A 21,946-nucleotide genomic window follows, 5' to 3' on the forward strand; every position below is an offset into this window, starting at 1 on the left:
AAGGAAATAACGGCAGAGAAAGAAAAATGTTGGAAATTTACGGCAGCAAAATGTTAAGTTCTAACATCCAGAGCTTGAGAAGGGATCATTTAATTGACTGGGGTCTATATATCGAAACTCTGCAGCCTCAGTGCTCCTCCTGGTCTCTAGAGCACCAGATGATAAAGGACTCTGAAAGTAAACTAAACTTTCAGCACCCTCAGCACCTAAAGTGGAGCACTGCTATGGTGAGTTCACTGCCACACACTGCTCATATGGGCTGCTGTAGCCTCTGCTGTGTGTTTGTCACGTATAATACAGTGAGGTTAAACTTTGATCATAATGGAAATTCCTCACGTCAGAATTCTACTTTAGTGTTGTGAATGGTTGAGTTAATATGCTACATGTACAGCATGTACAAGTCATATTTCCGTGTATGTGTGCGTGTGTGTATTTTAAAAATAGCTGATTGAAAGGAGCATATTTGGTGTGCGTCAACCTAGGAGAGCCCCCACACTTGAGAAAGTGTAAGGTCATCACGGTTGCAGCAAGCAGATCAGAGTCCTTTAGCAAAGCTATTCAAGAGTGTGTTTGTGAGGCATATTATGGAGAAAGATATCTAATGTGACATAGTTACGCAGTGTCTGTACTCCAAAGTATCTTCTTTTTTGAAACGATAAGGAAATGGAGCAGCTTAGAAGTTATTAGGAGGGACCATTATAGAGATGATATTGCTGCTTTTCCTTCTTCCATTCTGTTGCTAACACTGAAATAAAGAACTAAACTAAAAGAAACAAGTGGTGCAACGCAAACACACTGCTCATGTAGCTCATGGCCAAGAGGGAAGGAATCGGGCTTGATAAAAAGAACTAAACTAAACAGAGTTGCATTTGAAGTGTATAAGATGAAATGTGCCTGAGAAACAGTGCTACCACTCTATCAGTGTACCTCATGGTCAAGAGGAAAGAATTTGGGCTTGTAAACTGAGGGTCACTGGTTCATATCCAAAGACAGTTCAAGGGCTAGGTGCCCCTAATCCCGTTTGTTCCACAGGCAAAGATAAGTGTTTTGCCCGGCTTGTCTGTGTTCATTGCTGGTGTGTAAATGCAGAGATCAAATTCATGAGCACTAATTGGTGTGTGTGCAAAGAATAACTAACACTTTGAACCAAGTCTTTTAAAAGACACAGCGTTTCACACAACTCAACAAGTTATTGTTGTAACAACTCTTGTGTCTTTTGGGAGTTTGTTCCAGGAAACCTTTCCACAACGCCTCAGGTTTTCTGATTTCCTGGCGAATAATACTGGCCTGCTGAGTTTGTAGGAGGTTTATTATTATTATTTAAGTCGGAGACCAGTGAGAGACCAATTTTCCCTGTGGTGTTTTCTGTGGTGTGTGTGATCACAGTGTGCAATCTTCCACATGGTTCTTTTATTGCCGAGTTGTTTCAATTCTTCTCTCATCTACGGAAAGTTAAACAGGGTTATATTACTCTACATCGATTTGGTACGTAACCTTAAGACATTCAGTTTTTTTTCTGTTTGTTTGTTTTTTTTAATACATACCAGCACCCTATTTGCAGGTGTTTTCACACAATTTACACCTTTACTCAGGTGTCTCGGAATCAGCTTATGATGATGTACAAATCTCTAAAATTTGCAAATCAGAACAAACGTACACAACAGTGGCTCCAACATATCTAGAATGCATATAGATAATTTTCACAACTGCATTACAGTGTAAGCAAGTTCTATAACCACCACTGATGTCCCTGAAATCTTGACCTCAATAAATATGCATGTGGCACAACCACAAATATGTTGTTTAATGCCAGAGCTGATGAAAGTAGTGTAAATGAATAAAATGAATGATAAAATGAGGCACCCTTACATATTTTAATTTCATTGCAAGGTTATCCCAGTGAATGCCTCTATCATTTGCATATAAATATCATCCAACCCTGTATTTACTTTCAACGCTGACGGAAATGAAAACACTGTTATCAATCAAACATCAGATTCATGGGAAGGAAATATATATACTGTATACGGGACCAATGGGGAGGCTGAGAGAGAAGGTGGTGGAAGAGCAGCACTTACCCACTGTGTTCAGATGGTGTGATAGTATCTGCGTTGTGTGCCTGCTGTCCAACAACATCCCCTTCGCAATGTCGCCCTTACATCTGCACAGAATGCTTTATAGTGCGACCAGCAGGGTAATTGTGGATTCATTTAAATGTGACAAGTATATCCGTATCTAACGAGAACAAAATACCTCATCCGTAGTTGTATAATCCAGCCTCTGCAGGTATAGAGCTTCTGTGTGTGCGTGCACTGAGAAATAGTAGCAACTTATATTTTAAACTCTCAAGAAAATGGATATCTATAATCTGTTATGAACATGTGTGGATGTTCGTCTCTGTGTGTTTGTGCTGTGCCAGGATGTGTGCAGGCTGTGCCCTGCCTCTGGTATTGGCTTGAGATTCTCTTGCAATCATAAAATGATGCTATTGATTGATTAACTTCCTTTTACTGATGTCATGAATGTCACAGACTGGAACAGGGACCCTCAACCCTCCAGAGATCCAAAAGTAAATAAAAAACTAGTTAAATAATATTCTGGTTCCTTAAATGGGCAACAGCTGGCTAATAATAATAATAATGATATAATAGAAGAGAATAACATGATTGAGGGGTCCTAATAGACATATCACAATACTTAACCTTCGTTATTTGACTAAGGGCCCCGTCAAGACATCAGGGGTGGATGTCATAGCTCCTAGGCACCCTTGAACACATCACAAAACCAGTGTTATTTGACTTCACGGTTAGATGAATAACATGAATAATGCTCGGCCCATTCAGTAATCCATCCTTGCATACGTGTTGCAATTGTTACGATCTCTTCCTGAAAAGAGGCTGGTGCTATAAACATTATGCCAGTGATCCTGTTGCAGGAGTCAAATCTGGCTCAATGCCTTGTCTATAACTCAACCTTTTCAGTAAGCTGACGGTGCCAGCAGTCATTAGCCTAATCACTTTAAAATTATTCACCAGGAGAGGCTAATTCATGAGAGCGGGAGAGAAAAAGCAGCAGAAAAGAGATCCTTAAAAGAAAACATGCTCCAGTCGAGCTGAGGTTTATGTTTATTCAAAGAAAAAATATTATTTTGACTCTAACTTCTTACAGATTATCACTTCCTAATGCCTGTTGTGATGATAAACCAGGCACTGAAGCTCAGCAGTGAGCAGTGGTTTGTGGGCTATGAGAATGAGAACTGAGGTTCCTCATTACCACTGTGAATCGAGTCAAAGAGACAGAGATGGTCAATTGCTCTTCATACTCTGTGTTACTCTTTGTGTGTCCATTGACGGGGGATACATTCATGTATTTTGTGTCTTTGCATGTCTGTGCATATGCAGGTACCAAATCCTGCACATGTAGCCCTCCCTGCAGCTATTATGTGTGTGTGTATGTGTGGGTTTGTTTTGATGAGCAGCCTCTGGGGCCCATTATGTCTTTGACAGCCTTTACAGCAGGAACGCAGCCAGCCAGATAACTTATGAAGGTGGTTTAAAGCAAAATTGAATAAACAACCTATGAATTATTAAACCTATTACACCTCTGTGAAGATTTGCTAAACTCCAAGACACAACAACCGTGGCCTCCTTTCCCCTGTCACTGCTTGAAGTGATTTCTAAGCATTACCAGTGGATAAGTGCTGCATATTCTTTGGACACGCATATAAAGCCCACAGGGAAGGGAATTGTTCCAGGTATGGAACATGCTAAATTAGTTGTTGAGATTGTATAAAATTGTTGCGAGAGGTCATGTCGCTTAACTAATGTGTTTGCATGAAAGCATTTGAAAAGGCCGTTGAGGAATGTAGAGACTATAATATATCATTTCTAAGATTTTAGGAGAAATTTGACCTGAATGAAAGGAAATCTGTGCTGACATTACACAGATGTTTTTCACATCGAACACAGCATCCCAGATTTGCCTCTGATCTTAAATGCGTTCAAGGGTTTTTCTTGTGAAGGCCTCACTACATTGGTAATAGATCATTTTAACTATTCTTTGGCATGTCTTACACACCTATATGAACCCTACAGTGTGCATTTGATTGATTGGTTTATTTTCTTTATTTTATTATGTTTAATGTATTTGAAAGACCCATGCATGCATTACATTTTGAGACCATTAGGAGGAGCAAAATATCCCCCTGCCTCTCCTCCAATGTTGGATGGAATTGGCTCCAGCTCCTGCTCTAAATTGCCTGGTGTGAATGATAATGTCTCTGTAGTACGGCCCTGTGATAGGATGGAGATCTGTCGAGGTTTTTGTTCAATACTAGCTGAGATTGGTTGCAGCTGACCCCATGACCCTCGACAATTACAAGTGATGCCGGTGATGGATAGAGGGAAATATGCCACAGGGTGACATTGGTTTGGCTTGGTGACAGCATCTCGAAGAACAAACTAATCAAAAAAACTATGGATGTATTTTGAAGGAGCATTAAAAGTTCACTAACTCTGTATTGCAGGACATGTTGCAATCTTTTCTCATTACATTGCACTTTTGCTGATGGCAAGCTGCTTAAAAATGTTGCTTTAGGTGCTGAGCCACTTTAGAAATATAGATCTATTTTGCAACTTTAGCAGGATTAGACATTTAAGTTGCTGACATTATATTAAATTTCAATGTAACCTCTTGAGTAAGGTGTGATAGTAATTGAGAGGATGCTTGTGAATTCTTAAAATATAGCCCACCCGTCTGCTGGAGTGGTTGTAAAGTAGGACACTTTGGGTGAATTCCAATTCCTTGCTTAACCCTCAATCTCAAAAATGCGCACTCCCTCTAGTGCAAGTGCTGTCCCGATTCTCAGAAAAATTAAGTTGAGGGACAAGTTTAAGGGTTGTATCGCCCTCAATATTGAGATTTTCCGAGACCACCCTTGAGAGCAAGGGCTACCCAGAATGCATTGCGTGTTTTGACAAAACAAAGATGGCGTCGAAAGCTGCAAAATGAGTATGCTACAAATTAAGTATTTTCTTTGTTAATAGAGATATAAAAATTATGAAAACCATTGTATTATCTTAGTTTAGGCCCATATTATAGATTACTGACGTCATTTTTGCGTAACATTTATTTTTATTTTACAATCTTTTGTCAATAGCCGGCCGGTGCGGACACGTGATCGTTTGCTATCGTTTACTTTATAATAATAAATGATCGTGACGTAAATGTGTTCTTCTTTTTTGGAGTTGACAGACTGGACGCAGCTTTCCCGTTATTCTGCCCCCCACAGTCTGAAGACGTATCTGCATTTACGGGGTGTTCCATTTCTAAGTGACAAAATAACCCTCAACACTTAGTTTTGAGGGCCAGTTAAGGGGTTAAGGTTGAGGGTTAAGAAACACCAACAGCTTCAGTTTCACTGTCACAGCTGTCAAACTGAGTGTGACGAGAAATACTCTATATCAATAACATCACTTTATATATAGTTTCTCTTTTATCAGTTAGATTTTAAACCAATGACACTCTATAAAGCTGGATTGCATTCACTGTCCATAAATTAAGCTAAAATGACCTGCATACAATAGCTAACATCTTGAGTCTGTGCAGAAGTGATCTACAGTACAAGTAAACCAGAAGTAGTAAGGTTTAGCAGCTACACTCAACATATCAGAAAAAATAACTCTTTAAAAAATAACACTCACACAGACTTTCAGCAGTGTGGTACATGATATTCAAGATTCGGTAGGTACCTTAATATTGTAATCTGGCCCTGCCCTGGAGGTTGGTGCTTTATGCATATGAGAAGGCTTTCGTTTTTTGCCGCTTCATCCAGTTTTACACACATCCTCACTGGTTTAAATAATCGGAGGGGAATATCAGGTCCCACAGACAAAGAAATAAATAGCATTTTGCTGTGCTTGCATCTGCGCTAAGCGCTTATGTTTTAGATTGTAAATGCTTGCTGTAGTTTCGTCGCATTTTAATGATCAATGAATATTTGATTTGTAAGCAAAATGACTAAATATGCCTACATATACAGTATGGAGTGGTAAAGCCCTCAGTCAGGCTTGTTTTGACTGAGAACAGTACCTTTTACTTGGTAGGAGGGTGGGGCGTGTTCTGTTCTCGATGGCCCTGTCGGTGAGATACGTATGGTGACATTGTACCGGTGAGCATACTGCATCGAACACAACACAAGAGCCAACAATGGAGGACGTCCAGCTGCTTAGTTTGTTTCTGCTTGGTTTGTGGCTGTTTGTATCAACAAGACGTCGAGCTTTGTGTGAGAATAGACTGCGGGGCGTTGAAGAAACACCGGTCAAAGGGGAGTGGCGCTTTTCTGTCGCTCAATCAGCTGACTGTTGTGGCTCTATCTCCAGAGAACTACAATTAGTTAGCAGTTGAAGATTCAGATATTGACACTTGCAGAGATCAGATTGGAGGCTTTTAGACATGTCATAGACATGACTTTAGCATGTGTGTAAAGTTGTGAAGTTGTCGGTGGTTACTTCTAACTCTGTCCTTTTTGTGAAAATGTTCCCACATTACACACTGATAAAATACTTATTGTAACAAAGAAGACATACTCATTTTTCTCTCTTTCTGTTTTGTCTAGATGATGGCCCATATGGAAAAACAAAGGATATCTCTGGACCAGAACAAACAATGGCCTGTAGAAGACACAGTATACCAGGTATATCCATCTATCCATCCAGACATTTATAGAGTATGAACACAATCACCTCTGCATCATTTTGTGATCATCTTAGTTCATGTGTTCCCTCCGCCAGAGTACATTAGTAAAAGCTCCTGGGCTTTTATGCAAATATGAACGGTACAAGGACTAATTAATGAATGAGTGTGTTTCTGCAGATAAAGAGTGTGCGTGTGTGTGCGTGTGCCTCTGTGTGTTGTAGCACCCACTGAGATGTGTTTTGAAGCACCTCACTGATTCGGAGTGTTGCTTGAAAGATTTGCCTAATCTAGACATTTATCACTCCAAAGCTTGGGCTGGGGGGTGGGGGGTGCCACACTGGGCAAGAGAGAAATTGAGTCCAATGAGAGAGAGTTCTTAGTTATTTATCTGTAGTACTCATGTGTTGTTTTCTGTTGGCTGTTGATATGCGATAATGGCAATGACGTGAGTAAAAACAATGGCGGGACAGATCAGCACCGCTCATTCAATCGTCCATGTATCATCATGGATGCATTCATTCATTAATTAAGAAAAGGGCTGAACAATTAATCGAAGATTTTATCTAAATCGCAATACGGCCTACTGCAATTATCAAATCGCAGGAGGCGAAACAGACTCAAGAGAGGATCTTTGTTTCTCACAGATCTGCACACATTAATCACACAGTAATCATTTGAAATACGTTTTTTCAAATGAGAATGATGGAAAGACTACCATTCCCTCTGATATTGCAAATCATATCGCAATCACAATTCCAAGTAATCGCAATTCGAAATTTTTTCCAATTCAGAAATATCATTCTCAGTTTCCTCTTCATTTAACAGAGCAGATTAAGGTGATCACAAGGTGTCCGCCATAACTTATCTTGTGATGTTGTGGAGTAGCTGCAGTGGCACTGTTGGCGACTGTAAATAACAGTCAATATGGCAACAAAACCCTGGGAGAGAGGGAGAAGCCCGAGAGTCGTGTGATGGTGTCTTAAAGAAACGAAGAAAATCTCCTGTTTGTGATCTCTTGATCCAAAGTTAATTCTCAGCCTCGTTCAGAAAGTGATTGTTCGTTTGATACCTGAAGCTATCCTCTCTACACAAACTTTTACCATTAACTCTTACTACAGAGTGATACGACGATGGAAGTGAATTGAATGTATTGAGCGTTATGCCTGTGTTAATTTATTTTCTGGAATGTATGCCGGACGGTATAATACTCTTGCTCACTGCACTTCTGTATGTAGATATTTTCTAAATGTGACTTTGATGACTACTGTGTGTTGGTTGATTTCTTTATTTTTTTTCACTGAAAAAACGATTTCTACAGAACAATAGGTACAGTGAAATATAGACGGCAAGAATCAGTTGAAATCTTTAGTTTTATTAAAAAAAAAACATATTCATCATTAAAGGTGCATTATGTAATAAATCTAAATCAACTGGCCATAAAATCCTCCTAATATGTCAAAGAGACTCAGGAATAATGTTTATATAACATACTGAACTCACCAACAACAACAGTACCGCCAAAATATTTGCATTAAAAAAAATATTTTGCAGACTGCGAATCATGTTTATGTTTTGAAATCATGTTTTGGCATGTGGCGCCACCTACCGCCGTCTACCAGTCATTGCAGTCAGTAGAGTCTCAGCTATCGAGCAACCACGGGTTGCCAGTTACGTCAGAAAACGAAACCTAAAAGTTAGGTTTCAAAAAGAATTTGAATGTCGTAACCGTTTTTTGGCCACATTCTTACATATGCCACCTTTAACTGTGTACTTACTAACATAATTACTAATAAGGGGCTAGTATGCTACTTATATATGTTAGTAAGCACCTAGTAAATGGTGAATATGTGTTCCTTCATATAAAGTGTTACCAAAACATGAAATTGTTTGTCTTTTAATAGTTACCTAAGATCATTTCTAATACACTTAGGTTACTCTGAAGAGTTAATTTGCTGTTTCTCATGTACATGATGTATTTTAACATTTTTGTCCGCTTTGTGAGTTGAATGGCTGCAGGAGGGTTTCTTAACTCTCATTAACTGATGCTGATTTTATCCGAGTTTCACATTTACATTTTAGTCACTTTAGTAGATTCTCTCATTTTGAGCAGACAAGGGAATCAGAGTCTCACTGAAGGACGCACAGCAGCAAATGCCCTTCAGTTAATCGTTCTTGTATCTTGACTTTGCTTTAATCCATGAATCAGAATGGAGCAAAGGCTGCCACTAACAACATATCTCTCTGCTATATTTTGTGTGTTTTTGAGTGTGTGTGTGTGTGTTTGTGTGCGTGCATGTGTGTTTATGTCCGTGTCCTTGCCTGTTTTGTTTTTGTGTGTATTTTGTCTTTATGTGTGCGTGTGTTTTTGGTTAGAAGCTCTGCGGGGGGTCACCATGGTGGAGCTGGTGAAGAAAGAAGGCAGCACACTTGGCCTCACTATCTCAGGAGGAACCGACAAGGACGGGAAACCACGGGTATCGAACCTGCGGCCTGGAGGACTCGCAGCCAGGTGGGTGGAAGAGAAACATCACTTATAAGGAAGAGGCAGAATAAATACTATACATTCAGTGTAGAATAGATCTATTTTTTTATAAAACAAAGGAGATAAGTGCTGCTTTTTCTACAAAGTACAGCGTCCAGATTTGACGTCCTTTCTCCCTATTTCTGTGTAGGAGTGACCAGCTAAATGTTGGGGACTACATCAAGTCTGTGAATGGCATCAATTTGACCAAACTGCGGCATGAGGAGATCATTAGCTTGTTAAAGAACGTAGGAGAGAGAGTTCTGCTGGAGGTGGAGTATGAACTGCCCCCTACAGGTATGTATAAGTTTTACTGTATTTATTGTTTCATTATTACATTTGTAAGCTCCATTAGCAAATCATGTTAATTTGACTAGATCACAGCAGCAACAGGGGGAACAGTGTGTATAAAATGATTTAGCAACTATAAACAAACATTATGTTCTCTCTCTTCCTCTAACCTCACTCTTTCTCACTATCCCACTCAACCCACAAAGCACCAGACAGCAGCTCAGGAGTTATATCAAAGACAATCGACATCTGTTTGCACAAAGAGGGGAACAGCTTTGGGTTCGTCGTGAGAGGTAACCGTCGGAAAAACAAACCAGTTTTGTGTCGGTTGTGAACTTTAGTAATCAACACCAAATAGAGAGACAGTGCTGTGCCTTGTAAACATAGAGACACTGAATAATTCCTTCACTTTAGTGGGGCTGAATTAGATGCGTAGCATGTTAAGATGTAGCTGTGTGCTCCCTGTGCCAAGAGGCAACTTTAAGCTCAGTCAAAATATGCAGTAACTATAGGGACAACTATATATACTGTATATATATAAGTCACCTAACAAAAGACTCCCCTGCATTTCATATACGTACACTATCTGTATACACAGTATGTTCACTGCTTGTCTTTGCAGTTAGAAAGTCTTTTCCTCTCAGCGCAGGGAGGAGGCACATTGTAGTCACCCGCATGTGAGGCACTATCTATGTTTAAGTAACTTATAAAACCCCATTACAACAATTGCACTATCCCTTTAGAGATAGAAATTGTGAATAGAGTCAATTTGTGCGTAATTTACAGCCATATCTGCAAAACCGAAAAATCATTTAGAACTGGTAAACGAATCATTTGGCAAGAAATGTGTGGTAAATTATACTACGTGCATAAAATGTGTACGGGGAACCAAAACAAAAATTAGCCGTGACTCATCTGCGGGTCCTAACCGAGTCTTTGGGAATCACTGCTCTATTGATCTAGATTGTTTATTCTATTATATTTCAGCTATACGCATAAACACATTTCCCTGCAGCCATCAGTTAAAGTTCCATTTTCACTCTTTAAAAGAAAACATGATTTGTTGCTGGTGGTCATCTTTCAGGTTCCTATTTGAATTTGAATGTTTTATTTTAGATAACTTCGTATTCTGAAAGAATAGTAACTGATGCAGTGAAATGATTATGACCACAAATGACATAAATGGTGTGTTCACTAAGATGAAGTACAAGCATGAGGCATGTTTTGCAATTTCAAAATGAACAATATAAAGGTTTCTCATGGTGGTTATCATCATCAACTTTCTTTTTCTTTACTGGCAGGAGGCTCACATGAAGACTGGCACAAGTCGCGCCCCCTAGTGGTCACCTACGTGAGGCCAGGTGGCCCTGCAGACAGGTCTGACTTAACTATGGAAAAATAAAATCACACAACACGTTATATTCACACTTAACATATACATGTCTACTGATACACTAACACATCACGGAAAATAAACATCACCATATGTACAATCAGAGCCTGATAAGTATGCTTTTATAGTTTATTTTCAAGGATAATAAATTGAGATAAATCTAACACAGAGTTCTGCCAGTTCCAGACAGAAGCTGGTGATTTGTCTGCGTCTTCATTAAAATATGCCCAAAGGGTAACGATGTCTTTCTTCGTGACCGTCATCTTACAGTTATTCGTTGCTCAGAGCAGGAGCAGCATGAATCACCTCGTATGCCTTTTAATGTTGTCATCATGTGTCGGTCTAAGTCTTCATGTTTAAGCAATAAGACATAAGATATTCACAACTTTAGGGTTCAAATGATGCAATGCAACTCTGTCAATCAAGAATATGAATTCCTACTCAATCCCCTCAAAAGAAAATATCCAACTGCAAAGACTTTTGCATTTTTTTTTCATTATAGAGTAATAAAGTAGTATTTGAAAATACAAAAAAAAAATGTAATATAATATTACATTATGTTAATAGATCACAGCAAGTTAACAACTGGACTCTGGGATGTTTGAGTAGTTAATGTTTTTGTCCTTTCCTTCATAATGGTTCAACATTCAAGAAGATTCAATAGAAGATTGAAGCTGTTCTCAAAACCTATGGTGAAATGTAACTGATATATTCCACCACTTTCCATTGGCCTTCTCTACAAAGCTTTGTGGAGGTTGTTGTGTGTAATGAAACTGTGAATTTTGGCTGTGCTGTGGAGTGCTGGACCATACATGTACCTCTCTGGTGTGTTGTGACAACTCAGGCATGGACAGGGTTTGCACAGGTCAGTAGTTTGGTTATTGACAGCTACTCCAACCAATCAATCCGTGTGACCTGAATTAAAAGGATATGTATAGTATAGTATTGCAAGGGCTGCACATACTGGCTTTTCTCACACACTTTGTTTATTGGAGGCTGTTAGGATGTGAAAATGGTTCTGTTACAAATTATAAACCCTGGCTTTAATTTTCACCCAAACATCTCTCATGGCTTAAGTTCTGAGCTGTTGTTGGACGCAGTCATTTGTCTTGTGTTCCTTCAACGATCGTAGTCAAAGTGAAAATAAAGTGCCACCATTTCCCTCTGAACACTTTTACAGCTCTAATCGTTTGATGCTTAGCCGGACCAAATTCTAATTGCACTCTAGCAGCAACTCTCTTCTGGGTTTCTAAGGACTCATTCGATATAACCCAAGACATGGGTTCATCTAAATTCATTGTATAGTGTAAAATTTGATCAATATCACTTGTGATATTTTCTATTACATTCCATTATTATAAGACAATTTGATTAAAGCTTCATGGATCATATATATAATGTGTGAATATATATATATTTATAGCCAGTCTGGGGCAAGACCAAGATTAACTTTTCTTACTTTTGAATTATTTTGCCCCTGAAGCTCATCTTTCACCATCTTAAGCAAATTCATCCTGAAAATGTAGGTCAGTCCACAGGACTCGGATGAGATAGTCATGCTGCTTTATAAACCCTATTGGGCCACATGGAGAAAACCCAATCTCCGGAACCACAAAGTCCCAGGAGTGCTGCCATTTTTTGCATTACCAAATGGGAATTAAAGTTGAAGTGAGAGAGCCACGGTGTTTTTTTGTTTGTTTGTTTGTTTGTTTGTTTTTTTCACAGGACAACAATGAAACTGCTTTCACTCCATCATCACTTGAAATAGACCATTTATAAATAGGAATCTTGATGCAGCCTTTCATGTCAATGATACCCCTGCAACTTTGATGGATATTTTTAGCATTGTTGATGAAAAAAAATATCCAAACCAACTTCTAGATGAAACATCTAGATATCTGCACCGACTCAAGGCTCTGTTTCCAGCCCAGAGATGTTGACCAATCATGGGATGAAAAAGGTCACTATTACAGCAAGCAATAAACACAATAAAATCCATGTCAGTATGGACAGAGCATTTCAGAGATTAAGGGATTATTATTAGATCAGTCACATATGACAGTTCTGTCCATGCTAGTTCAGGACAGAAGGCCTCCATTGGTCTATTATTTTTGTTACCCTGTCACCTTTAATGCAATTCATTTAAATCGGGACAGACCTACAGAGTAACAAATGATGGGTAAATAAAAGCATAATTTAATTTGTTGTGAACATAATATTATTGTCCATTCACCCGATGTCCAAATAACTGGAGAATTGTGTTCCTTTCTCGGAAGATTCATGCGAACCACCATGAGTTGAAACAAACAACGCAGTCAGTGAAATGTTTACAACGGCAGCAATTTTGTGCAATCAACTTGACGTTTAAGATTGGAAATACAGGAGACTGCAATGGTTGGAATCCATAGGCCCAAAGTCAGTTTTATATAGAGCTCATATCTTTCCCAGGGTTTCTCTTTCATGTGCAAATGACTCGAGACATCAGATTGTTTCGTTTAAATTGGAATTGTATGTTGTGGTCATATGTCATGTTGGCCTTGGAGTCACTTTCACCCTGCTCACCTTTTACCCAGGTTGGATCCAAGGGTAAAACCATTTTAGTGTCAACTTTTATTCAGACTTTTATCTGACTCCAGATTTTTCCTTCAGGGGTATTAGCGTCATACTTTACAACCTCTGGCTGGTGTGGTGACAGCTCCGTGTTACTCACACTCTGAAATCATGCATAAAGCATCTATCAGCTGTCAAACGCAGTCATCTGCATGAAAGTTTTAAAGTGCTACATCTCAATTTTTAGTTGTTTTGCGATGGAATGAATGGCTTTCTTGGAATACCTTTGAGTGCATCGTAAATACTCAGTCTGTGAAAAGGGATAATTACTCGACGTTATCTGAATGACTAAATTGCAACGGAGTTCCATCCATCTTATAATACAACATAAAATAAATCTAAATATTAAACATTAATGTTTCTATGTGAATATTTGAAGTGTTGGGAAGCACAGCGGTATAACCTGTGATCTAGAGCATCTCTTTGATCTCAAGGAGATGTTATGCATTTATGTAAATAAAGCACATTTCACCATTACATAGAGTCACTAGAGACAGGAAGGAGTGGTTTGAAAACAAAAATAAGAGGACGTATATGGAGGTAAATTTGAATTTCTTAAATAATTTGTTTTGAATTTAAAGAAATAGAATGGAATGGCTTTTTATTGTTATTAAAACAAGACATTTCACTAAAAAAAAAATAAAAAAATAAAAAATAGTAAGAACACTACAAAAGGAGTGGATATCAATAATAATTATTTTATTTTACCTTTATTTGACCAGATAAAATGTTTGAGAACCAGTTCTCATTTACAAACATGACCTGGCCATAATTAAGTGCTGATGCTATGACCGCAGTTGATTGGAGGGATGAGGGGTCACTCACTCTCTGTCTCTCCGTTTCCAGAGAGGGAACATTACGTACCGGTGATCGTCTGCTCAGTGTGGATGGTTTGCCGCTGCACAACATCAACCACAGTGATGCCCTCATCGTGTTGGCTCAGTGTGGCCAGGAAGCTCTGTTTCAGATAGAGTACGACGTTGCCATCATGGGTCAGAGACCACACACACACACACACACACACACACACACACACACACACACACACACACACACACACACACACACACACACACACACACACACACACACACACAGATGCATGAAATAAACCTTTGGGAATATATATTTGTAGACTGTTCTAAAATGCCACTGAAAAAAGAAAAGAAAATGGATTTTTTGTTGTTGACGTGCTGGCATTTGCTGCCACCGCAGGCTGAACTCTGACTTTTTCCTGGATTAACCTTTAAAACCTAACCACAGTGCATTGCTTAGATCACTTTGGGTGCTTTTCACAAACAGTTTTTTTCGCCTCAAACACATCTGCAGGATCCTCCTCTCTGAGAGTGAGAGCTACACTGCTGTGTTTGAGTGTCGCTTTTGTGATTTGTTTGTTTGTTTGTCTGTTTCATATTTAATCAGACACGGTGACAAACGCTTCAGGTCCACTATTAGTGGAAATTGCAAAGTCGCCAGGAGCAACACTGGGCATCATGCTGACATCGACCAATCATCAAAACAAGCAGGTCATTGTCATTGACAGGGTTAAGCCTGGGAGTGTGACGGACAGGTAAAAACACATACACACAAAATGTTAACACACTTGCACGTTTGATCTTGATTCACTTCCTATAATTTATATTGAATATATATATTGATTTTTTTTTTTTCTCACTTAGACTATAAGAAGGCCTAAATATCTGACTGGCGAAACTTGTTGGAGCCCTACATAATCTAATAAAATCTTCTGTTTTTAAAAATGTAATGTTCTACTCAAACCTCAAAGTAGAAGTTATGTTAGTACACGACAGCAATGCAATGTTGACAGTGACTTTAGTAAATCACCTTTCTGACCTTTTGATACCCTTTGACTGTTAAGGACTCTGCACTGACTTCCATTTATTCGGACATCATAGCCTTAAACTTACCAACAAAAGGTACCAAATACAAGCGGACACACACACACACACACACACAGGCTGTGTCCAGCCCTATAACTCACACAGACGGTAGGAGACAGGATTCTGCCCCCAGCCTCCGTCTGGCTCAAAAAATATACATGAAACGCTTGAACTTTTTTGTCAGGGCACAACCAAGCACTAAAATAACCTCAATCAACAGAGCGGTTTGACTGTGGAGGTTCACCTTATGTCACGTTACATTCGTACATGGTCTCCAAAGTGATTTTTGAAACATATTTGAAATTTGAACCACAGTACGAGGAGCCTGCATGGTGCCTGAGCCAATGTGCTGCTTTCAAACCTATTAACTAAATGAACGAAAGAGGCAGTTGACGGTGGGATAATGTAAAAATATGTAACTTTTGAATGGAAAGGGAATGTTCGGTCCTCCAGTTATGGTGTTTACTCAAGTAAAAACACTTGAGCTGATGTCATTATCATATTGTGTTTTTTATCGTGAGTTACCCTGGTATTACCACCATTTTTCTTTCACAGATGTGGGGCGTTGCATGCAGGCGATCACCTGCTGTCCATAGATGGAACATCGACGGAGCACTGCACCGTCCTTGAGGCAACACAGCTATTAGCAAGCACAGCAGAACTGGTCAAATTGGAAATACTACCCTCCAATCAGACAAGGCTGGCAGGGAAACAGCACGACACAGGTGGATAGAGTTCAAACGTTTTGGTTTTTTTTACATTCATTTACATATGGAAAGCATTGAACAGATGCAACAGCTTTACTTTAAGCCATTACGTCGTTGCCCTCTGAGCCCACGTGAAGCGATTCATGTGCAAACTGCAGTTCAACATCAGTGTGGGTTGATATATGCACATGCACATAAATGTTATTTTAAATTTGGCAAAACCGTTTTCCTATAACACATAAAGTAACCACTACCATGCAAATGAAGGCCATTGCTGAGTATACTGTATATCTTTTTTTAAAATAACATGCAATACACAGACTCTCTGCATGTGGAATTTGCAGAGAAAATTAGAAACTGTTTTTTTTTTTCTCTACACTTTACTTAGCCAAGTTTATATGCTATATATAGTAGGGCTGCAACTCACAATTATTTTGGTAGACTAATCACTTGATTATTTTTTTCGATTAGTCACAATTATTAAGTTTACCTCGTCAGAGATATCTCAGCTACTTTGAACCCGGCTCTGGCTCGCAGGGCTTTGGCCTTTATTTGCAGTCAAATCAGTTTCAACCACTTCACATTAGACGTACGCTTCTCTGCTTCCACTGTCGGTCTTACTTATATCCACTGAGGACATTTGTGTGCCGGGAAAAAATGCTTGCTGATGTGATCATTGAGAGTTTTGTCTTGCAGAGGCAGCATTCCACTTGTTTTTATGGTTTATTGACCCCCGCCAGGAGGTATATGTTTTCACTGGAGTTTGTTTGTCTGCCTGTCTGTCTGTTAGCAACATAACTCGAAAAATTGTGGACAGATTTGGATGAAACGTTCAGGAAATGTCCGCAATGGAATTCAATTTTGGGCGTGATCGGTAGCCATCACTATTTTTAACGCTGTTTTGTGGGGGGCTGAGCTGCCTTGGCGGAGGTCTACGCTCTCCGAGTGCTTCTAGTCCAAAATGAAATGTTCCCACCATTTTTGTTCTTCTTCGTTGGTTCAGGATAGAATCGGTGTAGATAATGGGAGAATTAGGTCTACTGCCCCCATCACTTCCTGTAGCACATTGCAGTTAGTCGACATGGCTTGCTAGATACGCCGTTTTAAACAGGTTGACAACGCATCATCACTAAAAATCAGCATCGTTGCAGACATTATATTTGTGTGTTTGTATTCATTACTAATAATTACTACTACTAATAATAATAATAATTTTTTTTTATTATTCTGACAAATCGAACTTTTTTTAGAACATTGAACAAAAAAATATTTTTACTTGCCGTGTTGTCTCACAAGAACGCTGATTGAGACATTTTTTTGGCTGCAGTGACAGCTTTGTGCTTAATTAGTTGTAGGAGTGTTTCCTCACCCGTGGTCGAGCAGCGACTTCTCATCTGCAGGAGAATTAGTGCCAGTGGATTCACAGGGGGAAATGCTGATGCCAATGGCGGCTTTATTATCCCAGGTTGATGCTGCACAGTCGACAGATTTAAGTATGAAATATCTGCACTACACACACAGTGGTAGGTACACATCTAGAAACATGTGACTGTATATAACATGTGCACAGGTTCATGCACATGACAAAGCTGCCAGAACATGTATTATTTACGTCCTTTTTCTGTGTTTGGAAAAAATTGTTTTAATTTTTCTATGACCTGATTAGAGACTCGAGAGAGAGGATGAAAAACACTGCAGGATTAAGAGACGGGGCTGAAAGACTGAGAATAAAAATGAGAAATTCTAGACTTTAATTAGACTGAAACTTTTCACTTCAGGCTACTTTCTATGCAGATTGTATGGGGCAGTCGTTTTGGCTTGAAATGAGAAGGAATGGAGAAGAGGGAGCGCTAAATATAGAAGAAGCAAATGAATAGGAAAAAGAATGACAGGGAGTGTAATGGCAGGATGATATTCGATTAAAGTCATAACTGCTCTCTTATAGTTGTCAGCACCTGCTTATGGCGTCCTTCTCATAATTCATTTCAAACACATTTTATTTGCATAACGCTAATTCATAACATACATTATCCCAAGACACTTTACGTAGTAAGGTCAAGTCCTTTCAAGTATCACAGAGAAACCCAACAGGAACACAATGAGAAACCTCTTCGCGACAGTGGAGAGAAAACAAATCCTTTCATGATGGGATGCTTCTGACTTGTTGTATGCGTGAGTCAAATGAGTTGTAAATAACTCCAAGGTTCTTTGCGGTAGAACTGGAGGATGTAGTAATGCCATCCAGGGTTATTAAATGTTCTTTAGTGGTGGTGCTTCCCTAAGGTATTTTGTGCCAGGGACCATAACTTTGGTTTTTTCTGTGTCGAGAAGTAGAACTTCATGCGTCATCCAGGTCTTTATGTCTGCGAGACATTCCTGAAAATTCACAACTTGATTGCTGTCAACCGACTTCATGGATTTGTATAACTGTGTCATGTGCATAACAATCCAAATTTAGGTTGTGTTTTTTTTTTTTTTAATAATACTGCCTAGAGGAAGCATGTGCAAGGTGGAAAGAATTGGATCCGAGAACCCAACCTTGTATTTTTTCACTTTTAATGTCTTCTCTACTTATCTCCCATCCTTTATCTCCTCTCCAAAATATCCCTCATTTCTCATCCTGTCACTTTCTTATCTTATGTCTCTTTCATTTGTCTCTATGTGGTCAAATATATGATTTCCTTCTTTATTTCAGCTTCTCCCTTATAATTATGCAGCTACCCAGTCTGCATGTCCATGTGGGCCCCATAAGGGTTATATTCGGGCTCACAATATGGGTCCCAAGCGGGTTTGTCCATGTGTGAAAAATGGGCCTTGCAGCCCATATTGTCTAACTGTTTAACTATTGGGAAATAAAAATTTACAACCCCAATTAAAAGTGATTAAAATCGTGTAACGTAAAAATGTGTGGTGTGTTCGCTAAACCATCTGTTTGCCCAGCAAAATTGAAAGCAGGTTTCAAGCTCCTTTGTGTATTTTTTAAGGGATTTCGTTACCTTTTTGTCAATAGTTTTTGTTGTTTCTTTAAAGTTAGGCTTAGGTTTCATGAAAGACAGAAGTAATTCATTGTTGTGTGTTTCTGTGCTTGCCTGTGTGCGTGCATGTGAATTCCAGTGAAGGTCCAAAAGTCGGACCACCCACACTCCTGGGACCCCTGTGTAAACTTCTGTCACCCTTTGAACTCCACCCTGTCCAATACAAGCTCCACCCTCAACAAATCATGGACCGCCTCCAACAATAACACCATCAGTAGCCTTGATTACTGCAAGTGTAAGAAAAGAAATTCTTAATTTTCCTCTTCATCCATTCTCTCTATTACCATCCTATTTCACATTGAATATAATGAACTATTAATGCAATGATTATTCCTATGTCCTTGTATTTTCTCTCCTACCTCTAGTAACTCATGTACATTTAACCCTTCTTTATTTTTTTTGCCTGTGCAATGCATTGAGGGAACAGTGGACATCATGTTGTTGTTTTTTTGTTTCTGTTTTTGCAGCTCTAGTGTCGGCTAGCTTCTCTCCTGGTTCTACAACCACATCAGGCCCGAGTAGCCATAGCTCCAACACTTTACCAAGGCCTTCAGTTCCCATGAGTCCACGGAACTCATTGCTAAAACGACGGCAGAGAAAGAAAGAGCACAAAAGCTCCTGTAGGCTCCATAAATATATCCGTCGACCCATGTTCTTTATTTTCGTTCTTATGGAGAATATTGATCAACCTCACACATTTTGTATTTGTGTGTTTAGTATCGCTGGCATCCAGTTCGGTGGGTCCAGGTGGTCAAGTCGTTCACGTTGAGACTAGTGAGGTAGTCTTAACGGGTGACCCACTCAATGGTTTTGGTGTGCAGCTTCAGGGAGGAATATTCGCAACTGAAACACTGTCAGCACCCCCGCTCATCAGATTCATAGAGCCCGACAGCTCTGCAGAGAGGTGAGCGCAATAAATTGATTAACTTCCCGTCTAGTGTAGGATTCCTGGTTTTCACCCTGGTGGCTCCGGGTTTAACTCCTGGTATGGGAACTCTGCGTTCACTACTGGTGTGTAATAAAGTATGGGTTAAATGCTTAAATTAAAAAAAGATTTTGCACAATTTTGTTCAGGTACGTCTCTAACAGTGGGTGATTTTGGCCAAATAGAACTGTGCTTTTATTATTTTTTGGTCAGTTCTTATTATATTGTCTTGAAGAATGATCATGAAGAGTTTAAGCTATGTTTCACAGAAGGAACTGAACTATTTATGTGGATGATTCATGATCACGTGTGGGACAGAAGACAAAGTTAGATATAATTCATTGTATATATTATATTATTGTAGCTGTTTTGGTACGGCCCTGAATTTGTATCACTTGCTCAGTTTTTAAGCCCTTTTAAAGACATCTGTCTCAACAAGTCTTTGAGAGACGTATGATATATATTCAGTTTGTATGTAATCCATTAAATGCCAGTTAAGCATTAACAAATATTGAATACATAATTTATAATGCATGAATACTCATTAGTATGTAGTTTATAAACACAGTTCTAAATGTTTGACTCATCCCATCAACTGAGTCCAAAAAGCTGCTGTACTCAAGCAGCCAATCAGCATCCACCTCCAACAAACGATCTCTTTGATTGACTTAAGGCCACATTATACTTCTTCAACTGCGTAACCACGGAGACCCCTCTCTAAATTGGCCATTTAGAGTCTAAACATGTGCTGTGTGTATTAAGATATGACTTATTTATAGTTTGGCAGCGACGTGGTCGGCGGTGATCAGCTCCTCCTCTGTGGACGCTCGGTGCGGACAGTGGCCGGCACAAAGCAAGGTTAGCTCGGCCTGTCCTGAGGACCAATCGCAGCTCTTGCCATCTCCGTTGTCCCTTGACGGAGTGACAGGCACTTAAAAAATATTTTGTGCAGTCGGAGACGACGCAGAGGGCTCTGCGTAACCTAAGTAACCTACCAGGGCTTTACCAGGGACTGCTCTCTCACCTCTCTCTGTGTGTCCAGCAGTCGCTCAGTACATGCCAACACTTCAGCACATTGAGTAAAACATGTACAACTGTGTTTATGAACTACATACTAATGAGTATCCATGCGATATAAAGGATGAATTCAATATTTATTAATGCTTAACTAATGCTGATAGTGTCTGCTGGTTCTGTGGTATAATAACAGTAATCTGAATGGCTTTGTGTTGTGTGTTGGTGTTCAAACATTTTGAATCCTTTATTCACATACACACACACACACACACGTCGGTGGGGATTTTGTTAATACCCACCTGCATGTGTGTGTCTGTCACTTTAGTTCATGCAATTGTGTTCACAGCATCGACATCTCTGGATGCTCAGTTTGCATTGTGTGTTTACTGATGTTCTCATTATATAAGCAGCCTCTCTCTAAGTACTGAGTGTGTTTCTGCACCCTCAGGCCCCAGTGCCCATGCTAACAACACTAATTAGCCAGCTTCCGCTCTCCCACGTCAGAGAGATCGATTAATACCCTCTTTTCTGCCTGACAGGGTGAATCCAAATGAACCCCCTCGCACCCTAAATTATACTCAAGTTTATCCTCTTTAACTCCACAAGTTTTGTGCAGCGGTGAAATTCAAGAACCGTTAGCACTATAGCCTGTAATTATCCTGCATTAGTGCTGCTAGAAGTTTCATTCATTCATTCATTTTCACAAGAAAGAAAAAAACACTGAATATTGTCGACGACAACAGATAAACATTTAAAGGTGGTTGATATGCTGAGGCAATTCCTCTGGTTTGTGTGCAAATCTATCAAAAACTGAGCCCACCTCTTACTTGATTCATAATGTCAACATTTT

At 39.4% G+C, this 21,946-nt stretch overlaps 1 protein-coding gene across 1 annotated transcript in view; it reads left to right on the plus strand.

Annotated features, from left to right (window-relative positions):
• Window positions 1-21,946, plus strand: part of grip2b (glutamate receptor interacting protein 2b) — a gene marked incomplete at both ends in the record, with an annotated part of 96,759 nt that overhangs the window by 57,979 nt on the left and 16,834 nt on the right. Inside the window, 11 exons of the mRNA XM_083892812.1 lie at window positions 6,617-6,694; window positions 9,070-9,205; window positions 9,369-9,514; window positions 9,715-9,801; window positions 10,810-10,885; window positions 14,358-14,503; window positions 14,934-15,081; window positions 15,968-16,137; window positions 19,234-19,389; window positions 19,622-19,774; window positions 19,872-20,058. Of these exons, the coding sequence (XP_083748938.1) occupies window positions 6,617-6,694; window positions 9,070-9,205; window positions 9,369-9,514; window positions 9,715-9,801; window positions 10,810-10,885; window positions 14,358-14,503; window positions 14,934-15,081; window positions 15,968-16,137; window positions 19,234-19,389; window positions 19,622-19,774; window positions 19,872-20,058 (1,483 nt within the window). The remainder of the gene's footprint in view (window positions 1-6,616; window positions 6,695-9,069; window positions 9,206-9,368; window positions 9,515-9,714; window positions 9,802-10,809; window positions 10,886-14,357; window positions 14,504-14,933; window positions 15,082-15,967; window positions 16,138-19,233; window positions 19,390-19,621; window positions 19,775-19,871; window positions 20,059-21,946) is intronic.

The sequence above is a fragment of the Microchirus variegatus genome (assembly GCF_963457635.1).
Source record: "Microchirus variegatus genome assembly, chromosome: 7".
Lineage (NCBI taxonomy): Eukaryota > Metazoa > Chordata > Actinopteri > Pleuronectiformes > Soleidae > Microchirus > Microchirus variegatus.